Source organism: Oncorhynchus keta, chromosome 24 (genome assembly GCF_023373465.1).
Source record: "Oncorhynchus keta strain PuntledgeMale-10-30-2019 chromosome 24, Oket_V2, whole genome shotgun sequence".
Classification (NCBI taxonomy): Eukaryota; Metazoa; Chordata; class Actinopteri; order Salmoniformes; family Salmonidae; genus Oncorhynchus; species Oncorhynchus keta.
This window is the reverse complement of record NC_068444.1, coordinates 22698759-22716380: the sequence shown is the minus strand read 5'-3', so window position 1 is coordinate 22716380 and position 17622 is coordinate 22698759. Positions and strand designations below refer to the sequence as shown.

Sequence of the window (17622 nt, the reverse complement as noted above, 5' to 3'; positions counted from 1 at the left end):
GTTCTCCAAGGTTTACACAGGGGACTCCAGCAGGCAAATGCCCCTTCTATCCTGGAGGGAGCAACACTGGTTGGGTGTTCTCCAAGGTTTACAGAGGGGACTCCAGCAGGCTTGTGTGTGCCTTATTGATGCATTTCTCAATTTGTGCCACATCAACACAAACAGATTGGATAATACAGAAGGGAATATGGGATTCATTTTGAAGCGTATGATTAGTGAGGCACAACAGCTCTGTCCTGTGATAATTGTGTCTGGGCTCCTCTCTCTGTGGCCCTCTGGCTTATTGCAGTCTGGCAGAGACCTTCATCTCCCCCTGCCCCGCCCCTCAGAGACTGTCAATCAACTCACTGGCAGGGCCGTCTGGGCAACAAGACAGCAGAGACACTGTCTGATACTTGCCACAGTAACGGCATCCAGCAGGTGGGAATAATTTAAACGAGTGCCTAGCCAATCATCATTTAACAGACAATGTCACAATACTGGGTTTAACAAAAATTCAGTTAGGCTTGATTTTTATCACTTTGGCTGATAATTTTCCATTTATTAATACATTTCTCAAAACATGTTGAAACATGGTTTTTAAAATAATAGAAACTGAGGCATAAAGAGTTGGTCCAACATACTGAAAACTACATGAACAGAACATGTCAGCATCTTCTGTCACAGAGATATTCTAGGAGTGGCTACACAGAAGGGTTGTGTTCAGGTAGTACTTTTACTGTTTTAAAACATTTTACATTTCTACTGAACATGACCCAAGTGCAAAGCCGTGGTCCAGTCCACACTGGTCTATCTGAGGACCCGAATGAGGTCCAGTCCAATGCGGCCACGCTGAAGGTCCACGTTGAGCACCCTGACCTCCACCTTCTCCCCGGGGCCTAGGGCTAGGCTGCGTCTCCTCTGGTCAGCTGGCAGCTTGTCTGGGGTGATGTAACTCTTATGGATCAGCCCGTTGCGGCCCACTCCAATGTCCACAAAGGCCCCAAACAGAGTGGCGTTTTCCACCCGGCCCGTCAGAACCACCCCCTCTCTCAGGTCACTCATAGACACAATGCCACGCTTGAAGTCTGCCTTCTCGAAGTCTGGGGGGGAGTGAAAGAGAGAAGGAGTGAAAGGAAAGGAGGGAGGTTAAACAGTGGAATGAAGACCAGATATCATATTCCTAAGCAGGATACCCAATATTTGCTTCTGCATACTTCCACATTCCTCGCGGGCCTTGCTTTTTCAGTTTTCCATTTTGTCCGTTTTCTGGAGCATTAACTTCAACATGGGCTCACGGTCCAGGAAACACTCATCTACAATTATCCTCTTCTAACACCAGAATCGCATGTTATCTGTTGACACAGCTGAGTATGCACCGAGACACATCACAACAGAACCTGAGCACCTCAACCTGCTGCTGAACCCATGACCTCCAGACGCCGACACCCAGCTCCCAATACACTAACCTACACACCCCTCCACTTCCCTCTCTCATTCAATATGATTGACAGTCGCCCATGACTGATCTGAACTCACTGCACCAATGCCCTTTAGAGACCGAACATGACAATGGAAAATTTCTGTTCAGAATTGAAGCCAAGTCAACACTTGAGGCTGTGGACCGCTCCATTTCTCTACCGCACTTCATACTTGTCAGCAATGACCAGCCTGTCTACAATCCCTCTGAAGTGAGGCGAACTGATACACTTAGGAAAGACAGAGTGCCAGTGGTCTGGGTTGTGATTCTGGCATCTCTCCCCTTATATCATCCCCCACTCTCTCTCTCATCTACCTCCCCTTCATAGTGTAGATCCAACCCCCTCCCCAGTTCCCCAGAGACTGTGTGTTTGAGGGGCCTAGACTGGGCCGGGCAGTGCTCCAGGCTTTGATGTCCCCTGTCATCATTTGGAGGGGGAAGACCCAGGTCGTTACTGTCCTGCCTGCCGACAGATATATCATTAATGAGAAAGAGGCTCCTCTCTTTAAGGAGAAGTCCAGAACTACACTGCTGCGTCCTCAACGGTGACCTCCCTCCCCTGTGGCGTCTAGTTGAGAAAAACTAAGATCATCTAGAAAACAACAACACGGCCTCTGCTACAACCACTAGGCAGGATAAGCACAACACTGTTTTCCTGCCAGGATGTGTGATAACAGTATATAATGTTTCGTGACGAGGAGGACCCGTGCTTATTGAGATGACTGGATCACTTTTTAACTGTTCTACAATAGGAACCAGCTGACCAATTAACCAGCTGACCAAAAGCCAGAGAGAGAGAGAGAACGAGAGAGAGATGGAGAGGCCCAGTCTTATTAAATGACAGGTTGGGTCAGTGCTTGGGCTGGGCTGGAGTAGGATAACATTCATAACAGGCCCGTTGATATGGGTGAGTTGTAGTAATGGTCCTCAGGAGAGGCGTCCAGTAAAGGGTGAATGGCTTTAGATACGTCCCAGGACAAGGCTGACACCAGACTCCTGTAATAGGACTATGATGACAGTAGGTCTGGGACAGAGGTGAGGTTTTACCTTGGCGGATGTCAAAGCCAGGAGGCTGGGTGAGTCCGTCTATGATGAGCTGCAGTGTGTCTGGGGTGGTGTTGAGGGTTTCAGCCAGGGCTTCTAGACCTTGACATTTCACACTGGCCTCCACACACCGTCTGAGCTCTGGCCGGCCCATCTGGTCCACACTACCCCCTACCAGGGACAGGAAACTAAGGAGAGGAGAGACAGGGGAGTCAGACACAGCATCATAATAAGGATAATTAATTAATTAATAAATAAATAAATAAATAAATATATTTATATATATAAAATAACATGGGATCTATATTGTGCTTTTTAAGGACCCAAAGTCGCTTATCAGCGACACAACAATACAATACATGGACTGGTGCATCAACTACGAACAAACACAGAGAAACAAAATAACCATAAGTAATGATCTGGTGCCAGCCTGCTGGTGTGAGAAGCCTGCCTGCCAGCCTGCTGGTGTGAGAAGCCTGCCTGCCAGCCTGCTGGTGTGAGAAGCCTGCCTGCCAGCCTGCTGGTGTGAGAAGCCTGCCTGCCAGCCTGCTGGTGTGAGAAGCCAGCCTGCCAGCCTGCTGGTGTGAGAAGCCTGCCTGCCAGCCTGCTGGTGTGAGAAGCCTGCCTGCCAGCCTGCTGGTGTGAGAAGCCTGCCTGCCAGCCTGCTGGTGTGAGAAGCCTGCCTGCCAGCCTGCTGGTGTGAGAAGCCTGCCTGCCAGCCTGCTGGTGTGAGAAGCCTGCCTGCCAGCCTGCTGGTGTGAGAAGCCTGCCTGCCAGCCTGCTGGTGTGAGAAGCCTGCCTGCCAGCCTGCTGGTGTGAGAAGCCTGCCTGCCAGCTGGTGTGAGAAGCCTGCCTGCTAGCCTGCTGGTGTGAGAAGCCTGCCTGCCAGCCTGCTGGTGTGAGAAGCCTGCCTGCCAGCCTGCTGGTGTGAGAACCCTGCCTGCCAGCCTGCTGGTGTGAGAAGCCTGCCTGCCAGTGTGAGAAGCCTGCCAGCCTGCTGGTGTGAGAAGCCTGCCTGAGGAGCCATAGTTACGGAGGGAACAGCCCCCCCCCCGCTCCTAACCCATCTCCATCCTCTCTCCTGCTCGCTCTCTGTCCCTGCAGGCCAGTTCACACACAGGTGGGGTAAGCAGTCTTAATGAATGACTTTTTAACTGCGCTCCATGGTGGGCCGCAGCACGTGTGCCTGGCCCCCTGGCAGACCAATTGAGAGGCCTCAGGGTGTATGGGAGGAGGGGGATTGAGGTGTGAGAATAATTATGCCCTAAATCTCTGGTTTCAGAGTCCCAGCTCATGCTCTCTCTGTTCATAAGTGCACACTGCAGGGACGTCACCCCTCACCTCTCCATAAATCACCTCTGTCTATGCAGGCTGGTAAACACCATCGCCACCGAGACCTGAGAGCCCGCCCCTGCTCAACCGGGACTGGAGCACTCAGCCGCCAGTCATCTGACTGGGTAGGCCTCCACCAATCCCCAGCAAGTATGATGGAGGCCCAACCCACTTTCTGAATAATATCTCATCACTCCATGAATGAGCAGCCATTCAAACAGACCATCACATAACATGATAGGAACCATCCTAGACACAATCAGAATGACTAAAATATGGGTCAAGAAATTACTAACAGGTGCAAATCTAGAACTCTGAAATGTAATCCCTCAAAGTGTGTACTTGTACAGAGCAGACAGCCAACAGACAGTACACTCTTAGAAAGAAGGTGATATCTAGAACCTAGGAGTTTAGGCCCAAGGGATGGGGTCAGACTGGCCAGAGGTGCCTGTAGGATTGCAAGGGATCTGAAAGCTCTATAGGGGGTTGTGGTGGTGGTGATGGTGGGGGCAGTGGGAATGCAGGCCACAGCTGAGGGCAAGAGGACCCGCTAGGCAGCTATTGTCGGTGATAGATGTCCGTCTGTTGTCGTGGAATCCTGACGCCAGCTACTCAGCAGCAGCTGTCCTCCCTGTGACTGACAGAGCAGGTGGGTCCAGGCCACACCCATTTCCTGTAGCTGCCCCAGAGGATGACTGCTGCTGGAAAGACACGTTCATAATGTACACACACAGAACCTGCTCTTATTAATACGCAGACATGCACACACACGTCTCGTTGACAAGTGCAGTTGGCTGTGGAGATGGAACTCTACACAGGCTGTGTACAAACTGTACAGTGCAGCTGTGGGGTCTCAGCCCAGCCACTCACCCCTTGCCGTTCGACCTCTGGCCCCGAGCTTGTCTCTGGACTGAGACGAATGGTGCCCTTAAACTGTGGCCTCTGTCTATCCAGACCCTCCAGTGTCCTTAAGAACTAACCCACAGACCTGCTAGGATCCTCTGGCACTGAGAAGGCCAGACACAGGTATAGAATGACCACATAGGAAAAACACTCCCTAATACATACAGACTTTACAGTCAGTCAGTCAGTAAGCATCCTGCTCAGCTCACCAAGGTAAAGCATAAAAAAGATAGAGAGAAAAGTCCCATGAGTGAATTCTGAAAAATAGTGAAAAGTACACACGGAGCACATAGTAACAGACTTGCCGGTTCTCCATGTTGGCTCTCCTGGCCGGCTGATGACTTCCAGCCTGGCTCAGTTAGAGTCACGCGGCAGGCAGGCAGCTCACATCACTCCAGATCACTTTACCTCTCTAGCCACACAACACGAAGTGTGCATGTGGGCTCTGTGTAGCCCGATCAATACACACGATGGTCAGGTAAAGCACAACATAATGAACCAAAGCATACACGGCCCCACAAATCTACACACACACGCAAAATCATAGACATGAACACACAGACAAATTCTAAAAAGACACACACACAAGTCATCATGGAACCCAACAAATGCCCCCCAGCTATCATCTATCTAGATCAGGCAACAAACCGGACAAAACAAAACAGTAAAATAAGAAGCCTTCCTTCAGAAACACCCCTCTCCCACTCTCCCTGATTTCTGTGCTGGTCATCAGAGCCACAGAGGTAGTGTGTCTCTCCTGGAAGGGGGGTAGGGGGAACACGGGTTGATTTATGAACAGGCACAGCGCAGGCCCTGGTGGTGGTTGTGGCGGGTGGGCGGTAGGGTGGCGTCTTTGGTTTGGGCGGGGGGGGTTCTGCAGGGCTCAGGTTTCAGCCTGGTGTGTTTGTGTTTAAGGGGTACCAGGGAGGGAGCCCAGCCATGGGCCTCTGCTTCTCGCTTGAGGCCCAGTGAGTACCCTCTCCACCTCCTCTCCCCTCCCCTTAGGGTGGTGGTAATGAGAACCAGTGGTGACGGGGCCAGAGTGCTGGACGAGGCCCAGTGAGTACCCTCTCCACCTCTCCTCTCCCTCTGGGTGGTGGTAATGAGAACCACAGTGGTGACGGGGCCAGAGTGCTGGACGAGGCCCAGTGAGTACCCTCTCCACCCCTCCCTCTGGGTGGTGGTAATGAGAACCAGTGGTGATGTGGCCAGAGTGCTGGACGGGGCCCAGTGAGTACCCTCTCCACCTCTCCTCTCCCTCTGGGTGGTGGTAATGAGAACCACAGTGGTGATGTGGCCAGAGTGCTGGACGGGGCCCAGTGAGTACCCTCTCCACCTCTCCTCTCCCTCTGGGTGGTGGTAATGAGAACCACAGTGGTGACGGGGCCAGAGTGCTGGACGAGGCCCAGTGAGTACCCTCTCCACCTCTCCTCTCCCTCTGGGTGGTGGTAATGAGAACCACAGTGGTGACGGGGCCAGAGTGCTGGACGAGGCCCAGTGAGTACCCTCTCCACCCCTCCCTCTGGGTGGTGGTAATGAGAACCAGTGGTGATGGGGCCAGAGCGCTGGACGAGGCACAGGGCTACACACAGAGAGAGGCTGGGTGGGCCTCAGCATAGAGCCTGTCCAGATCCACCTTGAAGGAGTTAAGAGAGTTGACCCAGTCTATTACACAGCCAGCCAGCCAACCAGCCAGCAAAGTGGGCTCTCAATCATCACTTCTGTACCGCATACTGTACAGTAGGTGAATATTTTTGATAATATTTATATTTTAGTCATTTAGCAGACGCTCTTATTCGGAGCGACTAACAGGAGCGATTAGGGTTAAGTGCCTTTCTCAAGGGCATATCGCAAGATTTTTCACCTAGTTGGCTTGGGGATTCAAACCAGCAATCTTTCGGTTATTTATTTATTACAATTTTATTTCACCTTTATTTAACCAGGTAGGCAAGTTGAGAACAAGTTCTCATTTACAACTGCGACCTGGCCAAGATAAAGCAAAGCAGTTCGACACATACAACAACACAGAGTTAGTTACACATGGAGTAAAACAAACATACAGTCAATAATACAGTAGAAACAAGTCTATATACGATGTGAGCAAATGAGGTGAGATAAGGGAGGTAAAGGAGAAAAAAAAGGCCATGGTGGCAAAGTAAATACAATAATCTCAGACGACACGAAAGAGAGGTTGAATAGGCTAGTAATAAATAGGGGTGGCAACAATTTCGGAAGATCATTTTAGAAAGAAAGCCCGGCTGATTTGTAGGGGTCCAGATTTTGCAGCTCTTTCAGAACATCAGCGGACTGGATTTGTGAGAAGGAGAAATGGGGAAGGCTTGGGCGAGTTGCTGTGGGGGGTGCAGTGCTGTTGACCGGGGTAGGGGTAGCCAGGTGGAAAGCATGGCCAGCCGTAGAAAAATGCTTATTGAAATGCTCAATTATAGTGGATTTATCAATGGTGACAGTGTTTCCTATCTTCAGTGCAGTGGGCAGCTGGGAGGAGGTGTTCTTATTCTCCATGGACTTTACAGTGTCCCAGAACTTTTTTGATTTAGTGTTGCAGGAAGCAAATTTCTGCTTGGCTTTTCTAACTGCCTGTGTATATTGGTTTCTAGCTTCCCTGAAAAGCTGCATATCACGGGGGCTGTTCGATGCTAATGCAGAACGCCATAGGATGTTTTTGTGTCGGTTAAGGGCAGTCAGGTCTGGGGAGAACCAAGGGCTATATCTGTTCCTGGTTCTAAATTTCTTGAATGGGGCATGCTTATTTAAGATGGTTAGGAAGGCATTTAAAGAAAATAACTAAGCATCCTCTACTGATGGGATGAGATCAATATCCTTCCAGGATACCCCGGCCAGGTCGATTAGAAAGGCCTGCTCGCTGAAGTGTTTCAGGGAGCGTATGACAGTGATGAGTGGAGGTCGTTTGACCGCTGACCCATTACGGATGCAGGCAATGAGGCAGAGAGGTGGATTTTTAAAAGTAGAAGTTCAAATTGTTTGGGTACAGACCTGGATAGTAGGACAGAACTGTGCAGGTTATCTTTGCAGTAGATTGCAACACCGCCTCCTTTGGCAGTTCTATCTTGTCTGAAAATGTTGTAGTTAGGGATGAAAATGTCAGAATTCTTGGTGGTCTCAGCTAGAACATCCGGGTTGGCAGAGTGTGCTAAAGCAGTGAATAAAACAAACTTAGGGAGGAGGCTTTTAATGTTAACATGCATGAAACCAAGGCTATTACGGTTACAGAAGTCATCAAAAGAGAGCACCTGGGGAATAGGAGTGAAGCTAGGCACTGCTGGGCCTGGATTCACCTCTACATCACTAGAGGAAAAGAGGAGGAGTAGGATAAGGGTACGGCTAAAAGCAATGAGAATTGGTCGTCTAGAACGTCTGGAACAGAGAGTAAAAGGAGGTTTCTGGGGGCGATGAAATAGCTTCAAGGTATAATGTACAGACAAAGGTATGGTAGGATGTGAATACAGAGGAGATAAACCTAGGTATTGAGTGATGATGAGAGAGATATTGTCTCTAGAAACATCATTGAAACCAGGAGATGTCATCGCATGTGTGGGTGATGGAACTAATAGGTTGGATAAGGTATAGTGAGCAGGACTAGAGGCTCTACAGTGAAATAAGCCAATAAACACTAACCAGAACAGCAATGGACAAGGCATATTGACATTAAGGAGAGGCATGCTTAGTCGAATGATCAAAAGGGTCCAGTGAGTAGTGAGGTTGGTTGGGGTCACGGCGATTCAGACAGCTAGCCGGGCCATCGGTAGCAAGCTAGAATAGGATGGAGGTCTGTTTTTAGCCACCTCGTGCGTTTCCGTCGGTAGGATTAGTGGGGTTCCGTGTGGTAGAGCGGATCAATCCAATTCGCAAAAATAAAGATATAGATACGTATATAGATACAGCCTGCCCTCTGGTGGTCCTTCCACAAGTTATAGAGGCCCAAGAAGAAGAAAAAAAAGAAAAAGAAAATGATTAATGGTCCAACACTCTTAACTGCTAGGCTACCTGCTGCCCCAATTGATAAAGTGTACTGCACTGTTGAGGAGAGCCTGCAAGTAAGCATTACATTGTGCCGTTTACACCCTGTATCCTATGCACATAACAAATCAACTTTGATTTGATTTGTGGACTGAAGATTTGACACTAAACATCTATGACTGACACTACACGCATGACATTTACTGGGGTAGATGATTCACCATAAAGGTCTCATTATGTTCAGTGCAACTCTAAAGTACACTATGTACTGCAAATAGTCTACTATAAAATCCAGTTCTATGCATCCACACTATTCAATGCAGACAGCAGGCCATTGTGGATGGATGACTGTGTGCGAGTTTGGTTATATCTGTGTGTGTGTGTGTGTGTATTAGTCATTCCCAGCGGTGTGGCTGAGGGTATCAGGTTCATCACATTAGAGCAACAGGATCCTCCATTACTGCCTGCTGGCCCACGCCTCACACATCAGCTGTAATGCAACAGTATCAGCCCCCAAAACCCAATAAAGGCTGCCACACGCCCGCTAGGATCAAATGTGGGATTGATTTAAGCCTCTGCCCTCCCCCATACATTGTACCAGGATCTGTGATATGTGTTAAAGGGAGGAACAGCGTAGCTTTTTAATATAACGCTCAAAGTCACTGGGAGATTTACCTTAAAACCTGTTTTCATTTACAGTAAAGGCTGAGCAGATAAGATTTCACTAACATCAAACAATGCGCAACTGTTAAAAGGAGGTTCCAAGTATTTGCTTATCTGGCCTCTGAATTGTACTGCCAGTATGTGTGTGTGAGAGAGGGGTAGAGGGAGAGATCGGGGAAGAGAGGGGAGGGTGCCAGAGAGGAAAAAAGAGGGATGTGTCTGTGAGCTGTGTCCAAATGGGTTACAGATTGTTGGGAATCTCTCATGCTTGTCAGTGTCATTATAAAGCCATCGTTCAGACAGACGCCGTGTTTGCTTCATTAGTCTCAAGCCATTCCTCCAGCTCTGGACACAACCAGGGCTCTGGGGCTGGCTAACCCACATACTGCGCCACACTATATTAGGAATAACCCACATTTCCAAAATCATGACTTAAGTACTGAACAGCTGCACAGATTTTTCTGGGAAGAGAGAGACATCGCTGGCAAGAAAGAAAGAAAGAGAAAGAGAGAAAGATAGAGAGATGGAGATAGAGATATTGCTAGTGGTCACACATGGTCTAGTCAACCCATTCTGTCTGTATAATGACAATTGGCAATAAGAGACCAGCAGCATTAAGAGAACCTCCTACATTACCAGCAGCATTAAGAGAACCTCCTCCATTAGAACCAGCAGCATTAAGAGAACCTCCTCCATTAGAACCAGCAGCATTAAGAGAACCTCCCCCATTAGGACCAGCAGCATTGAGAGAACCTCCTCCATTAGGACCAGCAGCATTAAGAGGACCTCCTCCATTAGGACCAGCAGCATTAAGAGGACCTCCTCCATAAGGACCAGCAGCATTAAGAGAACCTCCTCCATTAGGACCAGCAGCATTAAGAGAACCTCCTCCATTAGGACCAGCAGCATTAAGAGAACCTCCTCCATTAGGACCAGCATCATTAAGAGGACCTCCTCCATTAGGACCAGCATCATTAAGAGGACCTCCTCCATTAGGACCAGCATCATTAAGAGGACCTCCTCCATTAGGACCAGCAGCATTAAGAGAACCTCCTCCATTAGGACCAGCAGCGTTTGGTAAAAATATAGAATTGTGAGGCACTTCTGTCTAATTTAGTAGGAAATGAGGCTCAACAGAGAGAAAATAAAACAAACAGAGGGGGGAAAGCTGTATGAGAGGAGGAATGAGGGAGAAAGAAAGGGAGTAAAGCAGGGAAGGGGGGGTTGTGAGAATATGACAGGGTGATTATTTGCCCTCTCCTAGTTGTAAGTGGTTGGCAACCTCTAACCCCTATGGGCCCCTTTAATGATAGATCACTGAGGCAGAGAGACAACCCTACCTGTACACCCCATTTGGAGCAAAATGAGTCCTTTCTGATGAAGTTCTCTTTTCCACATGTAAAAATACATTCACGCTAACAGTGAAAGGCACATCAACATGCTAAGAGCCAATGCTAAGTGTCAGGTTGATGTAGTCTAAACAGATTTGAGTGACTGCAGCTGCAGGGTCCAGCCCCATTCAGATAGACAGCCACAGAGCTGCAAAGCCCAGGGCAGATGCTCAATGTGCTTTTGATATCAGCACCAGCAGCGCTAACAATCACTTCTCACACAGCACAGCACCACAGGACCAGATGCTACCAAGATCCCCCTCACACACAACTACAAGCAGTAAACACACACATGGAAACACACATACACGAAAACACACACACGGAAACACACACACGGAAACACACACACGGAAACACACGCACGGAAACACACGCACGGAAACACACGCACGCGCACACGTTTGGCTCCAATGTCTGGCCAAATCAAGACCAAAAAAACTGTAAGCAACCATCCCCCAATGCCCCCAGAAGTAGCCTACAAGCTGGGGTAAAATTGAAGCTCATGTTAGTTGGAACATGCTTTGGGGTGGCGGGTGGTGGTTGTAAGTAGTTCTCACCTCCTGGCCACAGCGTAGGACTCTGGGTGGATGCAGGTCTGGTCCAGAGGGTTGGGCAGGGTAGGTACAGCAGCTGAAGCTTTGGTCTTTCCCTTCCCCTTGGCTGCTGGGGCTGAGTTACCCCCTGCTGCATCACTACCAACACAACACCACACTTACTGAGTAGAGGATGGGAGAGCATCGCAAACAAGATTGTTTGCAAATTTTCAATTTAGTCAATTCAAAGTCATGAATTGAAATATCCTCATAGTAAAAATAAGAATAATTTCAGTCAGCGCTCAGCTCTCATTCTATGTCCATGGTGTAACTAATACACTTTTTCCCTTGAGTGGGTCAATCAGTGAACCTGTGAACTAGCTAGTGTATATTTCAATAGCTGCTCATATTGTTAATAATAGCTTTGTGATTTCGGTCTGTAAATCAAAATTGCCCTACAAATCAAATGTACATTTTTATATATGGACAGAACAAGTTAGGTCTGACAACTAGGCTACCATTCTTTCAACATACCTTGTCATTGGTGGACTGACTATTATGACATCATTAGCTGCCTACTGTTGACATACAGCAATATCAAGAGGACAGATCAACAACTGATTAATTAACACAGGCCTACTAATCTTTAACAGTCCAATATACAGTGGGGAGAACAAGTATTTGATACACTGCCGATTTTGCAGGTTTTTCTACTTACAAAGCATGTAGAGGTCTGTAATTTTCTATCATACGTACACTTCAACTGTGAGAGACGGAATCTAAAACAAAAATCCAGAAAATCACATTGTATGATTTTTAAGTAATGCATTTGCATTTTCTTGCATGACATAAGTATTTGATACATCAGAAAAGCAGAACTTAATATTTCGTACAGAAACCCTTGTTTGCAATTACAGTGATCATACGTTTCCTGTAGTTCTTGACCAGGTTTGCACACACTGCAGCAGGGATTTTGGTCCACTCCTCCATACAGACCTTCTCCAGATCCTTCATGTTTCGGGGCTGTCGCTGGGCAATACAGACTTTCAGCTCCCTCCAAATATTTTCTATTGGGTTCAGATCTGGAGACTGGCTAGGCCACTCCAGGACCTTGAGATGCTTCTTATGGAGCCACTCCTTAGTTGCCCTGGCTCTGTGTTTCGGGTCGTTGTCATGCTGGAGGACCCAGCCACGACCCATCTTCAATGCTCTTACTGAGGGAAGGAGGTTGTTGGCCAAGATCTCGCGATACATGGCCACATCCATCCTCTCCTCAATAGGGTGCAGTCGTCCTGTCCCCTTTGCAGAAAAGCATCCCCAAAGAATGATGTTTCCAGCTCCATGCTTCACGGTTGAGATGGTGTTCTTGGGGTTGTACTCATCCTTCTTCTTCCTCCAAACACGGCGAGTGGAGTTTAGACCAAAAAGCTCTATTTTTGTCTCATCAGACCACATGACCTTCTCCCATTCCTCCTCTGGATCATCCAGATGGTCATTGGCAAATTTCAGACGGGCCTGGACATGCGCTGGCTTGAGCAGGGGGACCTTGCGTGCGCTGCAGGAGTTAATCCATGACTGCGTAGTGTGTTACTAATGGTGGTCCCAGCTCTCTTCAGGTCATTGACCAGGTCCTGCCATGTAGTTCTGGGCTGATCCCTCACCTTCCTCATGATCATTGATGCCCCACGTGGTGAGATCTTGCATGGAGCCCCAGACCGAGGGTGATTGACTGTCATTTTCTAATAATTGCGCCAACAGTTGTTGCCTTCTCACCAAGCTGCTTGCCTAATGTCCTGTAGCCCATCCCAGCCTTGTGCAGGTCTACAATTTGATGATGTCCTTACACAGCTCTCTGGTCTCGGGCCATTGTGGAGAGGTTGGAGTTCATAAATGACCATGCTGGCCATGTTCTGTTATTATCTCCACCCGGCACAGCCAGAAGAGGACTGGCCACCCCACATATGCTCTCTCTAATTCTCTCTTTCTTTCTCTCTCTCGGAGGACCTGAGCCCTAGGACCATGCCCCAGGACTACCTGACATGATGACTCCTTGCTGTCCCCAGTCCACCTGACTGTGCTGCTGCTCCAGTTTCAATTGTTCTACCTTATTATTATTCGACCATGCTGGTCATTTATGAACATTTGAACATCTTGGCCATGTTCTGTTATAATCTCCACCCTGCACAGCCAGAAGAGGACTGGCCACCCCACATAGCCTGGTTCCTCTCTAGGTTTCTTCCTAGGTTTTGGCCTTTCTAGGGAGTTTTTCCTAGCCACCGTGCTTCTACACCTGCATTGCTTGCTGTTTGGGGTTTTAGGCTGGGTTTCTGTACAGCACTTTGAGATATCAGCTGATGTACGAAGGGGTATATAAATAAATTTGATTTGATTTTGGACAGGTGTCTTTTATACAGGTAACGAGTTCAAACAGGTGCAGTTACTACAGGTAATGAGTGGAGAACAGGAGGGCTTCTTAAAGAAAAACGAACAAGTCTGTGAGAGCCGGAATTCTTACTGGTTGGTAGGTGATCAAATAATTTTGTCATGCATTAAAATGCAAATTAATTACTTAAAAATCATACAATGTGATTTTCAGGATTTTTGTTTTAGATTCCATCTCTCACAGTTGAAGTGTACCTATGATAAAAATTACAGACCTCTACATGCTTTGTAAGTAGGAAAACCTGCAAAATCGGCAGTGTATCAAATACTTGTTCTCCCCACTGTACATTTCTGTGAAGGAGGGTATTAGCGGAACAGCTCTCTGCCATGTCTGTTTCCATCCACGCAGTGACAGGCACTTAACTACCGCAACACCACACGTTTCCTTGCTCGTCAACGCGCTCTCGCCAACTACCATTGGCTTAGTTGACTAAACACTGTAGCTAACTACCTTTGTCATAATGATGCCTTAACTAAGGAGATAACTACAAAATAATAGTGGTTATGTGCTTGACTAAAACATAACATTTTGGAAAATGTATTTGGCAAACAGTTCTCCATTTTCCTCACACATTAGTGGTGTCTCCGGACAAAGTGGTGAACTACCATCCAGCTCGAGGGAAGTGGAGGGAGGAAATACTACGTGGGTGGGCTGGAGCAGAGAGCTAAAGATTTGAGGTCCCCGCCAAAGTGGCTCAGCGCCAACTTCAGACGGTTGAGACAAAAAACGCAAAGTGCCTATTGTTGCATATTTTAGGGTCGTTTTTAATACCAGCATACTTTGACCTCAAATTGCGAGCATGATATGCAAAATGTGTGCAGGTTGGCAGGTCTGATGCTGCTGTACCTGTGGTTGGTGGGTTGTGTGTACCTGTGGTTGGTGGGTTGTGTTTACCTGTGGTTGGTGGGTTGTGTTTACCTGTGGTTGGTGAGTTGTGTTTACCTGTGGTTGGTGGGTTGTGTTTACCTGTGGTTGGTGGGTTGTGTTTAGCTGTGGTTGGTGGGTTGTGTGTACCTGTGGTTGGTGGGTTGTGTGTACCTGTGGTTGGTGGGTTGTGTGTACCTGTGGTTGGTGGGTTGTGTTTACCTGTGGTTGGTGAGTTGTGTTTACCTGTGGTTGGTGGGTTGTGTTTACCTGTGGTTGGTGGGTTGTGTTTACCTGTGGTTGGTGGGTTGTGTTTACCTGTGGTTGGTGGGTTGTTGTTACCTGTGGTTGGTGGGTTGTGTTTACCTGTGGTTGGTGGGTTGTGTTTACCTGTGGTTGGTGAGTTGTGTTTACCTGTGGTTGGTGAGTTGTGTTTACCTGTGGTTGGTGGGTTGTGTTTACCTGTGGTTGGTGGGTTGTGTTTACCTGTGGTTGTTGAGTTGTGTTTACCTGTGGTTGGTGGGTTGTGTTTACCTGTGGTTGGTGGGTTGTGTTTACCTGTGGTTGGTGGGTTGTGTTTACCTGTGGTTGGTGGGTTGTGTTTACCTGTGGTTGGTGAGTTGTGTTTACCTGTGGTTGGTGAGTTGTGTTTACCTGTGGTTGGTGGGTTGTGTTTACCTGTGGTTGGTGGGTTGTGTTTAGCTGTGGTTGGTGGGTTGTGTTTACCTGTGGTTGTTGAGTTGTGTTTACCTGTGGTTGGTGGGTTGTGTTTACCTGTGGTTGGTGAGTTGTGTTTACCTGTGGTTGGTGGGTTGTGTTTACCTGTGGTTGGTGGGTTGTGTTTAGCTGTGGTTGGTGGGTTGTGTGTACCTGTGGTTGGTGGGTTGTGTGTACCTGTGGTTGGTGGGTTGTGTTTACCTGTGGTTGGTGGGTTGTGTTTACCTGTGGTTGGTGAGTTGTGTTTACCTGTGGTTGGTGGGTTGTGTTTACCTGTGGTTGGTGGGTTGTGTTTACCTGTGGTTGGTGGGTTGTGTTTACCTGTGGTTGGTGGGTTGTGGTTACCTGTGGTTGGTGGGTTGTGTTTACCTGTGGTTGGTGGGTTGTGTTTACCTGTGGTTGGTGGGTTGTGTTTACCTGTGGTTGGTGGGTTGTGTTTACCTGTGGTTGGTGGGTTGTGTTTACCTGTGGTTGGTGGGTTGTGTTTACCTGTGGTTGGTGGGTTGTGTTTACCTGTGGTTGTTGAGTTGTGTTTACCTGTGGTTGGTGGGTTGTGTTTACCTGTGGTTGGTGGGTTGTGTTTAGCTGTGGTTGGTGAGTTGTGTTTACCTGTGGTTGGTGGGTTGTGTTTAGCTGTGGTTGGTGGGTTGTGTTTACCTGTGGTTGTTGAGTTGTGTTTACCTGTGGTTGGTGGGTTGTGTTTACCTGTGGTTGGTGGGTTGTGTTTACCTGTGGTTGGTGGGTTGTGTTTACCTGTGGTTGGTGGGTTGTGTTTACCTGTGGTTGGTGAGTTGTGTTTACCTGTGGTTGGTGAGTTGTGTTTACCTGTGGTTGGTGGGTTGTGTTTACCTGTGGTTGGTGGGTTGTGTTTAGCTGTGGTTGGTGGGTTGTGTTTACCTGTGGTTGTTGAGTTGTGTTTACCTGTGGTTGGTGGGTTGTGTTTACCTGTGGTTGGTGGGTTGTGTTTACCTGTGGTTGGTGGGTTGTGTTTACCTGTGGTTGGTGGGTTGTGTTTACCTGTGGTTGGTGGGTTGTGTTTACCTGTGGTTGGTGAGTTGTGTTTACCTGTGGTTGGTGAGTTGTGTTTACCTGTGGTTGGTGGGTTGTGTTTACCTGTGGTTGGTGGGTTGTGTTTACCTGTGGTTGTTGAGTTGTGTTTACCTGTGGTTGGTGGGTTGTGTTTACCTGTGGTTGGTGGGTTGTGTTTACCTGTGGTTGGTGGGTTGTGTTTACCTGTGGTTGGTGGGTTGTGTTTACCTGTGGTTGGTGGGTTGTGTTTACCTGTGGTTGGTGAGTTGTGTTTACCTGTGGTTGGTGAGTTGTGTTTACCTGTGGTTGGTGGGTTGTGTTTACCTGTGGTTGGTGGGTTGTGTTTACCTGTGGTTGGTGGGTTGTGTTTACCTGTGGTTGTTGAGTTGTGTTTACCTGTGGTTGGTGGGTTGTGTTTACCTGTGGTTGGTGGGTTGTGTTTACCTGTGGTTGGTGGGTTGTGTTTACCTGTGGTTGGTGGGTTGTGTTTACCTGTGGTTGGTGGGTTGTGTTTACCTGTGGTTGGTGGGTTGTGTTTACCTGTGGTTGTTGAGTTGTGTTTACCTGTGGTTGTTGAGATGGTCTAGAGGGTTGATTCTGATGAAGCCGGCACATTGCTGGTAGCTCTTAGGGCCCAGGCCCTTCACCAGTCTCAGCTGATCTCTGTTCATGAAGGGCCCGTTCGTCTCCCTCCACTCTGCTATGCTCTTTGCACGCCCTATATTCAGACCTGCCACATGTCTGACACACAGACACACATGGGTTACTGCAGTAAAAAGCACAGAACAACAGTAACACCATAGTTGGTAATTACACATCTCTCCATTAAGGACACTTCAGAAGGGTAGCATAGTATTACTAGCAGGGAACATCATCAAGAGACTGTTGTTGTTACCTTCGCTCAGCCACCTATTGGAGCATGTGACCTGGAAAATCACACCAATGTTTAGGAATAAATCACCCTGGGTTTCCCTAAGACATACATGTTCTGTGTGTGACCTTTTCCATTCTCCAGACCTTGCTCTGAGAGACCTCCAGTTTGCCAGTGCACTGGCAGGACGGACGGACAGACGGACGGACAGACGGACAGACAGACAGACCTAGTGTAAACATACAGTATGTCATCCCTCCTAAATAAAGGGCTAGTAATATTGAACACGTCCAGTGTGTCTGAGGCTCTGGAGTGTTGGGCAGGCCTGTCTGGGGCCCCTGTAAAAACCCCATTAACACCCAGGTAAACAG

The 17622-nt window shown here is 48.2% G+C and overlaps 1 protein-coding gene and 1 long non-coding RNA gene across 2 annotated transcripts in view; both read right to left on the bottom strand.

The window, feature by feature from the left end:
• Nucleotides 1–490: 490 nt before the first annotated feature.
• Nucleotides 491–17622, bottom strand: part of srbd1 (S1 RNA binding domain 1) — a 100121-nt gene continuing 82989 nt past the window's right edge. The window contains 4 exon segments of the mRNA XM_052477979.1: nucleotides 491–1082; nucleotides 2507–2691; nucleotides 11352–11486; nucleotides 16921–17121. Coding sequence (XP_052333939.1) covers nucleotides 790–1082; nucleotides 2507–2691; nucleotides 11352–11486; nucleotides 16921–17121 — 814 coding nt within the window. The 3' untranslated portion in view covers nucleotides 491–789.
• On the bottom strand, nucleotides 14646–16727 carry LOC127911423 (uncharacterized). Its single transcript, XR_008078404.1, has 3 exons — nucleotides 16633–16727; nucleotides 15961–16080; nucleotides 14646–14736 (listed from the first exon to the last, which is right to left on the bottom strand). It is a non-coding gene; the product is annotated as an uncharacterized LOC127911423 (long non-coding RNA).